The sequence below is a fragment of the Solanum tuberosum genome, unplaced genomic scaffold (assembly GCF_000226075.1).
Source record: "Solanum tuberosum cultivar DM 1-3 516 R44 unplaced genomic scaffold, SolTub_3.0 scf00355, whole genome shotgun sequence".
Classification (NCBI taxonomy): Eukaryota; Viridiplantae; Streptophyta; class Magnoliopsida; order Solanales; family Solanaceae; genus Solanum; species Solanum tuberosum.
In genome coordinates, this window is record NW_006239277.1 from 36040 (window position 1) to 51028 (window position 14989).

General features: G+C 36.9%; 1 protein-coding gene across 1 annotated transcript; it reads right to left on the reverse strand.

The window, feature by feature from the left end:
- Window positions 1-1920: 1920 nt before the first annotated feature.
- Window positions 1921-13614, reverse strand: LOC102605701 (ABC transporter B family member 6-like). Its single transcript, XM_006361324.2, has 11 exons — window positions 12761-13614; window positions 9125-9179; window positions 8867-9042; window positions 8588-8788; window positions 6029-6288; window positions 5632-5942; window positions 5321-5541; window positions 4892-5232; window positions 3908-4701; window positions 3517-3758; window positions 1921-3178 (listed from the first exon to the last, which is right to left on the reverse strand). Exons 1-11 carry the CDS (start codon window positions 13133-13135, stop codon window positions 1949-1951), a joined length of 4206 nt encoding a protein of 1401 aa, XP_006361386.1. The 5' UTR covers window positions 13136-13614; the 3' UTR covers window positions 1921-1948.
- Window positions 13615-14989: the final 1375 nt, after the last annotated feature.

A 14989-nucleotide genomic window follows, 5' to 3' on the forward strand; every position in this document is an offset into this window, starting at 1 on the left:
TTTTCATAGAGAAAATTATTGGAGGTAGGGATAATGTCTATATACACTTTAACTCTCCCAAAACCCCACGTTTCATTGCTCCACTAATTCTAACCAACTTTTAAGCCAGAGAGAGTGGTGATAATGACTAACCAACTTTCAATTGTTTCACTAATTCTGCCTTGCTCAATCTTCAACATTCACACATTATATGTTGTATCACCCATTGGAATAGCTCTATGTGAAGTGAATCTGAATTAATAGGTGTAAAGAAAAAAAATTGTGCATTTGATTCATACGTAGGGGTCATTTGGTAGGAATTTTAACGAAATAAACTTGAAACAAGTTCTCAAAACAATCTATTCAAGCACTTGAAAGCGAAAGTATATTTCTAGTTGTGATTATTACTTTTCACCGAAAGTACTTTTTTGCTTAAAAAATTCCATTGGTGCTTAGATTCTAGGAATGCCAAAAATATGCAAAATGCACATACAAATGTTAGTGAGGGACATCATTGGCCTGAATTTAGACAGGTCAAAATGAGCTAACAGTAGGTTGAACATATTATATTTTCATGAGATAATTTTATCATATCTAATGTAACCGAGGTAACAACAGACTTACGAGAATGTCATTTATGGACATCAATGTAACTGAGTAGCAAGCACAGATGATTTGTGAGATGACATATACATTTTTTGGTAAAATTAGTGGCTCTAAGTTTACTAATTTACCTCATTCTAACATTGTTATACAACATTATGCATCTTCACATACCAAAACTTAAGTACTCCAAAAGACCAAATTTGTAACACATTTATACAGGCAGAAAATGATGCTGAAATCATCTCTATGGCTTCCATGTAAGAAAAATATACAGCAGAAAAATGGAGGAGGATTTTGGCACGAAAAAAATGAACAGCACTTGACTCGACTACAACACTACACACACAACACAACCCGAAAGGAAGAAAGAATACAGAAGAAAATGAAGAATCTCGGCCTGATCAAAGCTATGGCTACTCATTCCACTCTATAATTAACAAATCAATATACCATCAGGAGACGGAGCATAATCCTGATCTACACAACCGGCCTGCCTCCAAAAGAATATGGTTCTAGTCTTGACATCCTATCATCCTCGATATCAATTTGAACAACGCATCAGTCTAATTACATACGAAGTTTCACTGCCCAAACGTGATAATCAACAGCAAACAAAGTGTTAGAAATCCTCATCATTCTGGCTTTGCTTGATCTTTCCAGTTTGAAGCTGGCATTTTACACAAAGGATTTGGACGAATCTGCTACCATTCCCCGCTTCATTGAAAATGAGAAGTATCTTCAGTTGCATTGCTTCTGTTTTTAAACAAGTCTATGCTGACGCAATCCCTTCCCAAAGTGAGGCTGCATTACTTTAGGCAACACTTTTTTGGGGGTGGCCTAAAGAGGCGTAACCTTTGACCTTAGGCTACACTTATCAAGTGTTACCGTAGCAGCTACGCTTAAAAAGCATGGCCGATGAGGTACAAAGGCCACGCTTTGTACTGCAAAATTGCTCAAATTTGTCTTCATTATACTTTGGTCTATTCATACTCCCGCCATTAGAAAAAAAATCAACATTTCTCCAGTTAAAATTAATTATTCTTCTATGTGTCGGTCAATATGAACAGTTATCTCCCCCTTTTATTCAAATTTTCCTTGTCCTCTTCATCAGTAGGAAATAAATCTTCCAAGACAGTTGGGCTCTTTATCAGTTCTCGTTTCTATCTCTTTCTTCTTAATGACTAAAGAAATTGAATTATCATGTGAAATCCAGTTTGCAAGATGATGTTGTTTTTCGTAAAAAAATATCTTTGATAACTCTTCACTTATTCTTAAATGACAAAGGAATTTTTTTTACCGCAACGACATCTCCATGCATAACAATTTCACATGAGAAGTATCTTCAGTTGCATTGCTTCTGTTTTTAAACAAGCCTATGCTGACGCAATCCTTTCCCAAAGTGAGGTTGCGTCAGGCGGACATACAAACCATTTTTTGACATCAGTGTATCATGGGTACCTTCCTCAACAATCCTCCCTCCATTAAGTACAACTATGTTGTCAACATGCCTCATCATGGCAGCTCGGTGGGCAATTAAAATAGTTGTCTTGTTCCCCATGATTAGAGTATCAAGTGCCTCTTGTATCACTCGGCTCGACTCAGATTCAATGGAGGAGCTTGCTTCGTCCAATAACAGAATAGGTGCATTCTTCAGAACAACACGAGCTATTGCAATTCTTTGCTTCTGCCCAGGAGTCAGATCTACCCCCCTCATCCCAACATGTGTGTCATAACCATGAGGCAAACTGCTGATGAAATGATGAGCATTTGCTATTCTAGCGGCTTCTTTCATCTCAGCTTCACTAGCATTGTGCCTTGCGTAGATTATGTTTTCCCTAATGGTGGTTGAAAAGATAATTGGTTCCTGCTGAACAAGTCCTAAATGGTTCCTCAACCATCGTAAATTGTATGACTTTAAATCACGGCCATCAAGTAAAACCTGACCAGCAACAGGGTCATAAAACCTCTCTATTAAAGATATAATTGTGCTCTTTCCTGAGCCAGAAACACCTACCACAGCTACAGTTTGCCCTCCGTTGACTTTTAGTGTGAAATTGCTCAGTACCAGGACTTCTGGTCGAGATGGATATGAGAAATCAATGTTTTTCAACTCAATACTTCCATAGACATTTGGCGGTTTTAAGGCCGAGTTGTCATCTGGATCAATCTTTGGTGCTCGGTCAATTATTTCGAATACTGAGGTCAGAGATTTTCTTCTTTTGAGAATATATGGAGCCAACCCAAAAGGCTCAACAAGTGCAAAAGATGCAAATGAGAACACCATGAACGCCTTGAGCGCTGTAGTTAGATTCACGTGCTTATTTTTTACAGTGAGTGCAGTATACCAAAGGAGAAGAGCATTGCAACCAAAAAGAAGAAACTGTGAAAAGCCAAAAGCCAAACCAATTGCCACGCCATGGAGGAAGCTTTTCGTAAATATCTTCTGCAATTGCGACCTGTAGAGCTCCATTACCTTATCACCAGCACAGAATGCTACAACTGTATAGATATTTCTAACAGCATCCTCAAGGACCAACGATGCCTTCCTGTGCATCTCCTGAATACCCTTTGACAAACCAGCAAGCCACAATTTCTGCAAATTAAGTTCAGATCCAAGTGAGTGCCTGGTAGAAAGGACTACGAATATTGAGAAGTTCTTAAACTTGAGCGAAGAGATGGTAATTTGAAAAACTGATTGCCATAAACTACACTAACTTTTTAACAAGCCTTTTTGCAGGACCGGAACTCTACAAAACCAATTTTATTGTTTTATGGGAATAGGAGAGAAGAAGACAAAAAGACAATCTGGTTTCTTCAAGGAAAGTCAGCTCAGAATGTTTTAAGATAAGCTTGCTATAAAAATATGAAATACACTTTTCTGCTGTGCATGAATAAGTGACTAAGTTGTGACATTCTACAAATAAAACAAACCTGCGCAACAGCAGACACGGTAAGAACAGGAAGAGTGGCTAATGCCACGAGTGCCAACCGCCACTGAAGTAGAATCCCAATAAGAATAGCCACAATAACAGCTGAAGTATCTTGTATGAATATGGACAGGCGATTGCTGAAAGCAGCACGCACAAATGTAGCATCATTTGCCAAGCGCATTGATAGATTATCAGCACTATTCTCCTCCTCGTCAAACCACCCGACTTCATTGCGAAGCATTGCTGTTGAAGAACGACAACATCAGAAAAAAGCATCAGTATTCATGAGACAACTAATTATGATCATTATAAGTGGATATATTTACACTAGTACAAATGTAAAACAAAACAAACTATGAAAGGAACAATTACTAATTGAAATTAGTCATTACCAGAAAACATCATCCTCCGAACTCGCTCAGTCATTTTCTCTCCCATTATACCAAAATAGAAGTGCTGCAGAAAATTGGCAAATACAGTCACTACACCCATACAGGCTATGATGAGGCACCACCTGTCAACATCTCGCCGTAAGTGATGCTTATCATCTGTTGTGTAATATGCAGTTACAATCAATGCAATGACATAGGCCAATAGGGGATTAAAGGAACCAAATATTGCAGCACCCGTGCTCCCTAGTAGAGCATAAAGCCACTCTGCAAGGCTAAGCTCAACAAGTCTCCAGAAGGATGGTGGTTCTCGATTCTCTGTATCCTTTGTTTCTTCGGATGTATTAGGAAAGTCATCAAACTCACTGTTAGGACGACTAAAAGTTTGTGAGTGAGAACGCTCATTTTTGGGATCAGATGTCAAGAGTGGTGAGACAGGTGATTCGGGATCAGAATTGTTGGACAACTTCCGATTTGCAGATTGAACATCAATCTTAGGAAGCTCTGGCAGTCTCATCTCAAAGCTATCCTGCCTTCTTATTGATGGTTCTTTATCAGCTGAATCCAAGGGCATACCATTCTCAACCATTTGCTCCGGTGGCGGGCTACGGTTGTGGGGAGATTCTTGAGAACTAAATGTAACATCTGCTGCCCAAAATGCATGGGCACCAGAAACCCTTTGAAGAGATGGTGATTTCATCATCTTTGGAGAAGAAGGTTCTTGGAAGCTATGACTAGCTGAAGAATCTTTTTCAACTTGAAACACCGCAGTCCCCTTGTGGTTTCGCATTGGCATCCTGAATGATGTGAGCGAAAGCATGTAACTAAGTATCAGTAATTAATCTAAAACCGGAAAACAAACTACAAGGATAATTTTTGGGAAAAACGGGGACTTATTTATCACCAAATAACCTTGTAATGCAAAGCTATAGCAAACACTTATAACACAATAATCATCCAAGTGCTCAGTCGAGTCATGTACCGCACCTGCGAGGGAGTTTTGCTGCTTCTTCACATTTAAGAAGCTCGGCATAGAGGCCATCCAGTGCTATCAGTTCATCATGTGTTCCCATTTCAACTAATTGGCCTTCGTCCATCACGGCAATGTAATCAGCATTTCGGATAAGACTAAGTCTCCTTGCTATTATTATAGTTGATCTGCCCAACATGAGGAGATCCAGTGCTCCCTGAACAGATCTCTCAGCTTCAAAATCAAGTCCACCAGTAACTTCATCAAGAAGAAGGATAGAAGGACTCGAAAGAACAGCCCTAGCAACAGAAAGTTTAATTTTTTGCTCTTCGGTCAAAGTTAGACCAGTCCTACCCACCTACAAGAAATATTAAGTAGGAAAAATTAAGCATCAGAAAAGGCAAAACAGTTGAACATATGAAAGAACTGTGACAACTGCAAGATACCTGAGTCTCATATCCTCCCTCCAGTGAGCTAATAAACGTATGGGCATGTGCTATTTTCGCAGCTTCTTCAATTTGATCTGAAGAAGCATCTCGTCCATAAGCAATGTTATCTCTGATGCTCAGACTTAGCAAGGCAGGTTCCTGGGTGACTAAGCCAATTCGGCTTCTCAGCCATTCCAGCTTCAGGTTTTTAATGTTTTCCCCATCTAACAGGACTTCCCCTGCAAGTAATATATCAGTAGAGTATCATATTTTTAGCTTGCTTGAAGGAATATGCAACCCATGGAAGAGAACTTAAATGGTAATATTACCTAATGTAGGATCGTAAAACCGCTCCATAAGTGGTATAATACTACTTTTGCCGGAACCATTTCTTCCAACAAGAGCTACAGCCTTTTTAGCAGGTACAGTGAGATAAAATCCACTCAAGATAGGAATTTCAGGGCGAGAGAGGTAGCTGAAATATACATTTCGGAACTCAATGTTTCCTTGCACAGAAGGAAGGGTGGTTCCTTCATTATTAGCAACGGAGGACGAACGACTGATCATCTCAAATAGCCTATAAGCTGCAATTCTCCCTTGTTCAAAAGAGTAAAAGTTTGTTGCTGCTTGATTCAGCCCACTGTATCAATCAAGGAATTGGTGGATTGCATTACTTTAGTACGACATATGAGGGAGGAGAGTCAGATGTGTGAAAGAGATACTCACAGGCCACTTAGAATTACAGCAAAAAGAGCTGTAACAACTTCACCGCCATGAGCTTTTCCATGTGTGACCAGGAATCTTCCAACCCACAGTTGCAAGGCACAGGAACAAATTGCAAGCCCGTACGTGAAGCCAAGTCCAAGTCCTTGCACAAGACTTATTAATATACCGTACCTCAGTGTAGCTTGTAGCGAGGTAGCATATGAATACTTGGCCAAAGTTTCATTTGTGAATGCATACAATGTCCTAATATAAGAAACTGCCTGCATCATATGAAAGGGAAGTTGAAGGAAACTCTCCATAGGCATTTAAATTCAGATCCAAATATCTGTAACTCTAGCTGATCCATACAGAGACCAATACATCATTCCTTGAACATCGTGAAATATGTTATGTTTACCATGTAGAAGTACATTATCTGGTAGCTGACAACTCAATTCATCTATATATTCAGCTTCATCTATGAAGGCATAGCATGGTTGAAGAGTAAATTTTTATCAATGACAGAATCATGGCTTTGCTGTTTTATGAAGATGATGGACACTGGGAGATAACAGAAAGCAACTTAATTGAAAACCATTTTTAGTTACTTCCCACAGGAAGACTCTCTACTGGTGTGTGTGCCTACTGCTAATAAACTTCTTGACTATTCTTCTTGTACATGAATATATTCAATTCATGTATTATGGAATTACTTTGTGCACCGAGCTGCCCCCTTTTTTATGTTTACGAAATTAATGCAAGTATGTGTGTAGGATATTGTACATGTATTTGGGAAGGGGAAATTCTAGTATAAAGTTTTGATACATGTATTAGACTTGGTAAATATTAGAAGATATCCTATAAGTACCTAGATACCTCGGGGTGGATCATAGACGGATTTCTCGGTTATCAAAAAAAAAAATAGTACCTAGATACCTTGTATTTTTTTGATAAAGGTTAAAAAAAATATACTAGACAAGCTGAGAGAAGTAAGGAAAACTACTTTCCTCCCACTTGTTTTCTAGAGAAAGTCAGTGCCTTGAATGTGCTCCTCAAATTTCTCAACATTTGGCATCAGAGCCAATTCTCTTGAGAGATAAGTGGGAATATAAAAATAAAAAATAAAAACTGAAACCTCAAATTGAAATGAATGTGGATCAAATTAGCTATATTATAGGTATGAGGATGCTGAGCTAGAGAAGCACCAGACTAATAGAACTACAAGATTTCAAAAGTTTTAACTTTGAAGGATTATTTTGACGGGAAGGGGGACAAGAGGGTCAACCATGACAAAGTAGATGCTTATGGAGTAGCTATACGATAACGGATCTTCAGTAGAAGTATCAGATGATGTCAATGCCATGGCCCATGAGAATGATTGATAAGAAAATCCCCACTTGCATTTAGCAAGAATTGATTACGAGATATTTTAGAAGGTTTCTTTCTGTGTAGTTCAAGAACAGATAAGGATGATGATGAAGAGAATATATGGAGATGACTCGAATGAAGGGGTTCATTGCAGAATACCGACAATCTGACTTCAAGATTTAGTTATGTTATTGTCGCTACTAAAAAGTCCAGGGATATTGATTCCAAGATACCATAACAGAACTTACAGGGTTTTTGCAAGCAGATGAGGAAATCCTGAAGAAAACGAAACAAGTATCATCGAACAAGCATTGCAAGCATTGGTTTTCTTAAAGGAAAAAGATGATAAGTGTGCTTGCATCAAAGAAGCTGCAGACGAGGATGAGCAAGGGAAAGAATCGAGAAGGAAATTGAGGTCACCAAGTTGTTGTTATCTCCACCTCAAGATTAACATCTTCCACACATCTCTTGGAGTGATAAATCGTGCTTAAAGGGGGTACTAGAAGATAACTAGCATGAAAAGAATTTAATGTATGAATGCAGGTAAGATTTTAAACATGAATACGGAAAGGAAAAAGGTCAATAATTGAATTATGACACATGTACTAGACTAAGTACATGTTAGAAGAACTCCTATAAATACTTGGGTATTACCGTCATTTTATGTAAGCAGAGTTGAAGAGAAGGAAGAACACTTTCCTCTACTTGTCTTCAAGAGAATTATTGATGAATTATTGATGATTGCCCGTTCCTCCCATATTTCCGTTACTTAGCGCATATTCATGTTGAAAAGATCCTTATTCTTTATTATAGAAAAACAAGTGAAAAAAGGCATCACAGTCCTTCAGGAACAGATTGTTATTTATTGTCTACAGTGTTAAAAAGGGAAGTACAGAATTCTTAGTTCTTTTCTGCTTTTCCTTTCATCTCTCTTTTTTTTTTTTTGGGGGGGGGTTGTGGAATGCTTCTACTGTTAGCACTGATCCAACGGAAGATTATGTAAACAATGCCATTCATCTACATAGTTACATTTTTTATTTTTTATTTTGAAACTGATCTACATAGTTACATTAAGTGAGTATAAAGAATCACAAATCATCATTGATTGCTAAAAGCTCGCACGTTAATAAATATTAAATTACACTACAAAGAGCAAGAGTTTCATGAAGTTCCCAAATGGGAGAATCAGATCAATAATGGAGAAAACCAGACCTGTTCAGCTATACTTGCTGCTTCAGCATATGCATCCTGAATGTTCTCTGCAAGTCTATGAAGAAATATATTTGATATTCCCCCAGCTGCAACAATAAAAGGGCCAGTTGCTAAAGTTATAAGGGCAATTTGCCAGCAATTGACAAATCCAATAACAAGGCCACTGAAAAAAGTAGCCATGTTATGAATATAATTCCCAACCTGTCATAGCATAGTTAAGATAAAGGTGAGAAGCCATTGTCAAAGTCAAGCAAAGAAGATAAAGAAGGCTGAACATACTTTTTCACTAAGAGCAGATTGAATAAGTAGCACATCACTCAAAACTTGGCTCACAATGTCTCCATTGTTTCCATAGGTATCAAAAAAACTCATATCTTGATTTAGTAATACTTGAACATATCTTGATCTGATCACCGCAGTCTGCCGTTCTCCGGTAAGAATCCAACATGATACCTCTATCAGAAAGAAATTAATTAAAACAAATGATAAGAGAAACTTTAAATGGACAATGATAAAACTTGAGCAATTTTAGCTTACCAATCCAACCAGCAACAAAAACACCCCCAGCAATATATAGGATGATCAAGGCAAGCTGTGAAAAATGTGATCTTTGTTAGGTAACGTGACTGTTAAAAAAATTCTTGGTTAAATATCACAAACAATTATAACAAAGACCAAGAGAAAAAAAATTCAAAATAACTATCATCATCAAGTGTGGCTTGCAAGTATAACAAATCACCCTCTCTTTTACCATCTTTCTGGGGGCTTTTGGAAAGAAGTACTCTCTCTCTCCAACTTCATTTTCCATTTGATGGTCAGGTACCAAATGCCAACGAGTAGAGCTCTTACATGACTAGATCAACAGGAAGTCAGGAACCAACTACACTAAAGAAACATACCTCTCCTTCTTTTTCTGCTTCTTTTTTTTACAACATTAAGACTATCATTTGAAGACCTTCAAAGAATTTGGGCACCAATTACATGCAATAAAATCTAATGGGCAAGATTGATTCAACTACAGATCTCTAAGGAATGCAAATAAACTTGTAAACATACAGATTGCTAAAACGTTAAATGGAAAACCATTAATGCAAAAGATTCTCATGTTAGTCGATAAAAATAACATTACCTATTTGAAAAATTAAAATAGTGATTCCTTGTACTCCTTTTTATAGTTTCCAAATGTATTTTATCTTTTAGAAAAATCAATCAAGATATACACCAAGTTGGGGTCAATGAACATGTCCAAGATGCTTATGTCGCTTTGCTCACAGAATTAGATGAGTTGATCCTTGTACTTTTTTAAAGATGGTGGTGTTCGAGTCATCTTGTGCGCACCTCAATTATTTGTGAATGAGATAATACTGATTGATGAGACATGTAATGGAGTTAATGATAAGTTAGATGTGTGGAGACAAACTTTGGAGAGTTTCGGTTGTGTGATAAAAAGGTACTATTGAAACTCAAAGGTAAGCTCAGTTGAGCGGACTCTTCACTTTTGATGCCGCACCAGTGTCGGATTCTCCAAAAATACACGACTTTTGACAAATTCGGCATGCACCCGTTGACATTTTTAAAGAGTCCGAGCAACATAGAAGGTAAGTTCTACATAATGGTGATTAAACTGACATTGTTGTATGGAACGGAGTGTTAGCCAGACAAAAATTCCCATGTCTAGAAGATGCATGTTGTAGAGATGAGGATGTTGAGGTGGATTTGTGGTCATACTAGGAGTGATAAGATTAGAAATGAGGATATTCGGGATAAGTTAGGAGGGGCCTCCGTGATGGATAAGATGAGGGAAGCGCAACTTAAATAGTTTGGACATATGAAGAGGAGAGACGCAGCAGTGAGGACGTGCGATAGGTTGGTTATAGAGGGTACGAGGAGAGACAAAGGTAGGCCAAGAAAGTATTGGGGAGAGGTGAAAAGACAAGATATGACGCAACTTCATGTCACTGAGGACATGACCTTAAATAGGAAGGCGTGGAGGACACGTATTAAGATAGCTGGTTAATAGGTCGTGTAGTGTTGTCTTGCTTTAAGGGGTTGGTGTTCGCCATTGTACTAGTTGTATTATTGTAGTTCTTCTTTTTGATATTTAGCATTGTTTATTTTTATTTTCAATAACTTATACTAGTATATTGTTTATTGGGTTTCGATTATCACATTATTTTGTTGTTGTCTTTGCTACCTTCGGGTAGACTTTGCACCATTTCCTTGTAACTCACTATATTTCTGTCATCGTCTCCTTCTTCACTTGAGCCGAGGGTCTCTCAAAAACAACTTCTCTACCTCCCGGTAGTGATAAGGACTGCGTACATTCTACCCTCCCCAGACCCCACTTGTGGGATTTCACTGGGAATGTTGTGGTTGTTGTATGTTAACTCCCACCACCCACAAAGGCTTAGGCATACGAGAAAAAATCACCTAGTATTTTTCTCCTCAGTTGGAATTTATACTAGAGACCTCATGGTTCTACTCCAACTCCATTGACCATTAGGACGCACCCTTGGCTATGTTGACCTATTTCAAACCACACCATTCTTTTGGACAGAGAGTATCTCCCTAGTCGATGTTATTATAATTCCATGGTGTGTTATTTGGTTTTATACAGTTCAGTAAGAGCAGTACTTCATCATTAGTCCGACCTGTCTCTAAAAAAATCTACTTCAGCAAAAACAATACCTCCCAATTTACCAAACTTCTCCTTTCCAAGAAAATGCACATGGGCATTTATAGACAGAGATGCACATGTTACTCTTATTTTGACAAGCAAGAGATGAAGATGTCACGTACAAAGGGATTCTTTTGAGAGATGCAAATTCGGTTACTTTAGTTGACTTTTGCAGTTACTAATAACAAACTCACACGAGAAAGCTCAAATTCATCCGTTTCCAAAAGATTTAATGAAACTCTACAGCACACTAACTTTTTGAAAATGATTGGCACACCAAAGCTCAGTCCAGGAATACTAATAGGAACTTGATGCCCCACATTCAACTTTTTGCAAGATCCAATGGTTGTCCATCCTTCTTTCTGTATATATTTAAAAGTTTGAAATGCAACAGAAACACAATGCCTTTTAGATTAATGCACATAACATGAAGTGAAACACTTCCAACCTAGAATTGGCTCGTTTTCGTCAAACTCTCAAGAAAAAATCCAGAGGCAAATGTCTTCTGTGGCCTGCTGCAACATAAAAAAGTAAATTCTAGGAAATGTGGGAATGGACAAAAGAGTGGTTTATGCTAAACAAGGTCACTCTTTACCAGCCAGGTGTGGGAACCGTATGGAAGCTTATATCCATTCACAGGCATCTAATGGAGGATTTACAGTTACACAATGACTTGTTTTTAAGTGGGATCGATAGCCTAACTTGAAAAGCCTGCTGATTTCAATAGCTTGAAAGGCTGAGTATTTAGCACCAAGACACCAACTAATCATATGCAACTCTTACAAACACAGAAGGGAAACTGATAAGAGACCTCAGCTGGAGTGCACTTACCAAGTCACAAAGCACAACCAACTACAACAATAACAGGCTGAAACTACTAATTCAACTAATAAACCACCACCTGTAATTGCACTAATTTAATATCTACCTGCTGCCTATTTCTCCACTATTGTCTTGCAGGAGTACAATTCGTGCCAGAAGTCGGAGTCCATCAAACATCAGCTTTCCAAATCAGATCACCTCTTACTAGCTATAATATACATCTCAATGATTAATTGCTGATAGATGATTAGCAGCACACTGACAACACTGGGGGAAGCAAATACAATAGCTAGTCAGCGTCCCTGATCCTCTAACACTATGTAACCTTTCTTCTATAACTCGGGGAAAAACATTTCCAGTCTAATACAAAAAAAAAAAACATGTCTTTTGGCATTATTCATTAAACAACAATCACTAGGACAGTAAAGGCAACACACCACAGTAATTCAGATTAAGAGATTGCTACTGTAACAACAATTCAATGTTCATTTGCTTCATTTTTAACCCATTTCATTACGCCATAATTTGAGGTTTTCTAACACTATCTGAACACACAAATCTCTAAAAAGAATAGCTACAGTCAATGAACAATTCAGCTCTAGTCACCTCAGTAAATCTATGGAACAAAAATTCTTTAAGAATACTACAAATAACAAAATCCAGCTGTAGCTTACCTCAGTGAAGCGGTCAAATAGATCATCAGCGGATTCAGAACCATGACTAAGCAACTGAATAATCTTAGCAAAGTAATGCAAGTAAACCACCAAAGCAGTTCCATGTGCAGCTGCAGCAACTGATCCTAATATCATAAGCACCCAATCTAACCGGTCCGCACAAGCAAACAGCATCGAAAACGGTGCAGCTGTTGGCGGAGGTTCCATCTCCTCCGTATCAGCATCCATCTCCTCCTCTAACTCAACCTGCATAGCATCACCTCCTGTATCCGTATAAGGAGAAGGAGATTCCGGCGGCTCCGATACTTCCGACACCGGCGTTAACGGCTGTATATGCGGTGGGGACCACCCAAATAACCCCCTTTGTACCATCATTTTTCAACTACCTGTAAAATCAAAAACCCTTTTTTTACCCTATACCCTAAATCAACCACACAATCCCCTTCAATACCATCATAAAACCCTTAACCCTAAATCATCATCGCAATTTAGGGTTTTTGAAAAAAAAAACACAAAATGAGAATTTCGAATTCAGATCCAAAAAAAATTGAAAATTGAACTAAAAATTGGGAGTGTAAAAGCAGGAATTGAAACTTGAATTTGGTGGAAAGAGCAGAAATGAGCTTAGAGAAAACTCAAAAGCTTGAGCCGGGTCAAAAATGGCGGAGAGAGAGTTGACTGGGTACAGAAAAAATCCCCCTTGTTGTGCGTTTTGTTTATATATGGAGGCTGAAAACGACGACGTATAAAGGAGACAACGGTCGTCGGAGTTTTTCAAGTTTTTAACGTAGAAGGGAAAAGTGGCTGTCTCTGTACAATTTTCAAGTTTTTGAAGTTCGAGTTTTTTTTTTTTTTTCAAAAAAAAATAAAAATTATTCCACATTTGGATTTAAAAAAAATAAAAAAAAAACTTATTACTAAAGGGATTTTATTTTATTTTTACTTGAATTTAAATCATTTGATTAAGATTCAAAAGGTATTTATTGTTCATCATATCATAGTCATTATTGGTAAAGTTAGGTTTAAAATTTTACGATTGAATAGTTACTAAAAGAGCGAAAATACAAGAGAGGTGAATGATATTTTGATTTAAAATAATTGAATTAACTTCTTACATAATGATATCGTATTGGTATTTATTGTTTGCTGTAGTCTTTATTTGTAAAGTTAGGTTTAAAATATTATACTTGAATAGTTATTATATATAAGAGCAAAAATAAAAGACTTGTATGTACAAATTTCATCGAATAAAAGAGAGGTAAATGATACCTTGATTTAGAATGACTGAAATTAACTTCTTACGTAATGGAATTGTGTTTTTTTTGTTATTTATATTTCTTAGGAGAGATGTATTATTCAAGGTTGGATCAATAATTATGATATTCATTCATCTTATTTTAGTATTTTTGTTGAAGAACATAAATTTATATGTAAAAAATTATTGAAATTATGAATAACTTTAAAGATATAATCAGTTTAATGCTTAAAAAAAATTAAATACAAAATCCACAATAGTTAAAATTTGGATACAATCTCTAATGCCATTCATAATTGTGGGTCTAGATCCGATTCTTTTTTCAATTTCGAGAATCAACCAATGGAAAAATTCGTAGTCCAGTGACTCACAACCTCCCTCTCGCCCAAATAAATGATATGAGATGAATCAAATCAATAAGGTTTTTTGATTGATTTAGGGCGCAGCAAAGCAAAAAAAAAATGAGCAAGAACCCCCAATTGCTCAAGGGTCGCACTCTGTCCCGCTTGATAAAAAATATGTTTTTGTGTGTTAAGGAATAACTTCATACTTCTAAAATCACAATTCATATATCAATATTATCAAACAAACGAAATATATTTAAAAAGATTATATTTGAATCGCAAAATTATTATTAATTGGTAATTCTTTATCACTGTTATAGTTTTTTTAAAATAATGCATTTACTTTCACTATCACAAGATAGAAATAAGATTGTCTAACACACCATTCTCTTTAAATTTTACTTATAAAAATTACACTAAATATATTATTATATAACGTTATAGTCATTATTGTCTAATGAAATTCTTTTTTTTATTCTATAGTGAGTATCTATAGAAGAAAAAAAAGTAGTACTAATATATAAAGAAGAAAGTTTGATAAGTCTTTTTCTTTTCTTTTTTCATGGGTGGGTGCAAGTGGTTTATGCACATGATTTGATTAATGTATTGTGTGCTTTGTTGTGTTGTGTC

Excerpts from the sequence above, each read along its gene's own strand:
- LOC102605701 (XM_006361324.2), bottom strand. The coding sequence starts at position 13,135 with ATGATGGTACAAAGGGGGTTATTTGGGTGGTCCCCACCGCATATACAG. Across the intron at positions 9,043-9,124 it reads TTTTGTTGCTGGTTGGATTG|AGGTATCATGTTGGATTCTT; the intron begins GTAAGCTAAAAT and ends TCTTTCTGATAG. Across the intron at positions 5,233-5,320 it reads AGGGAGGATATGAGACTCAG|GTGGGTAGGACTGGTCTAAC; the intron begins GTATCTTGCAGT and ends TATTTCTTGTAG.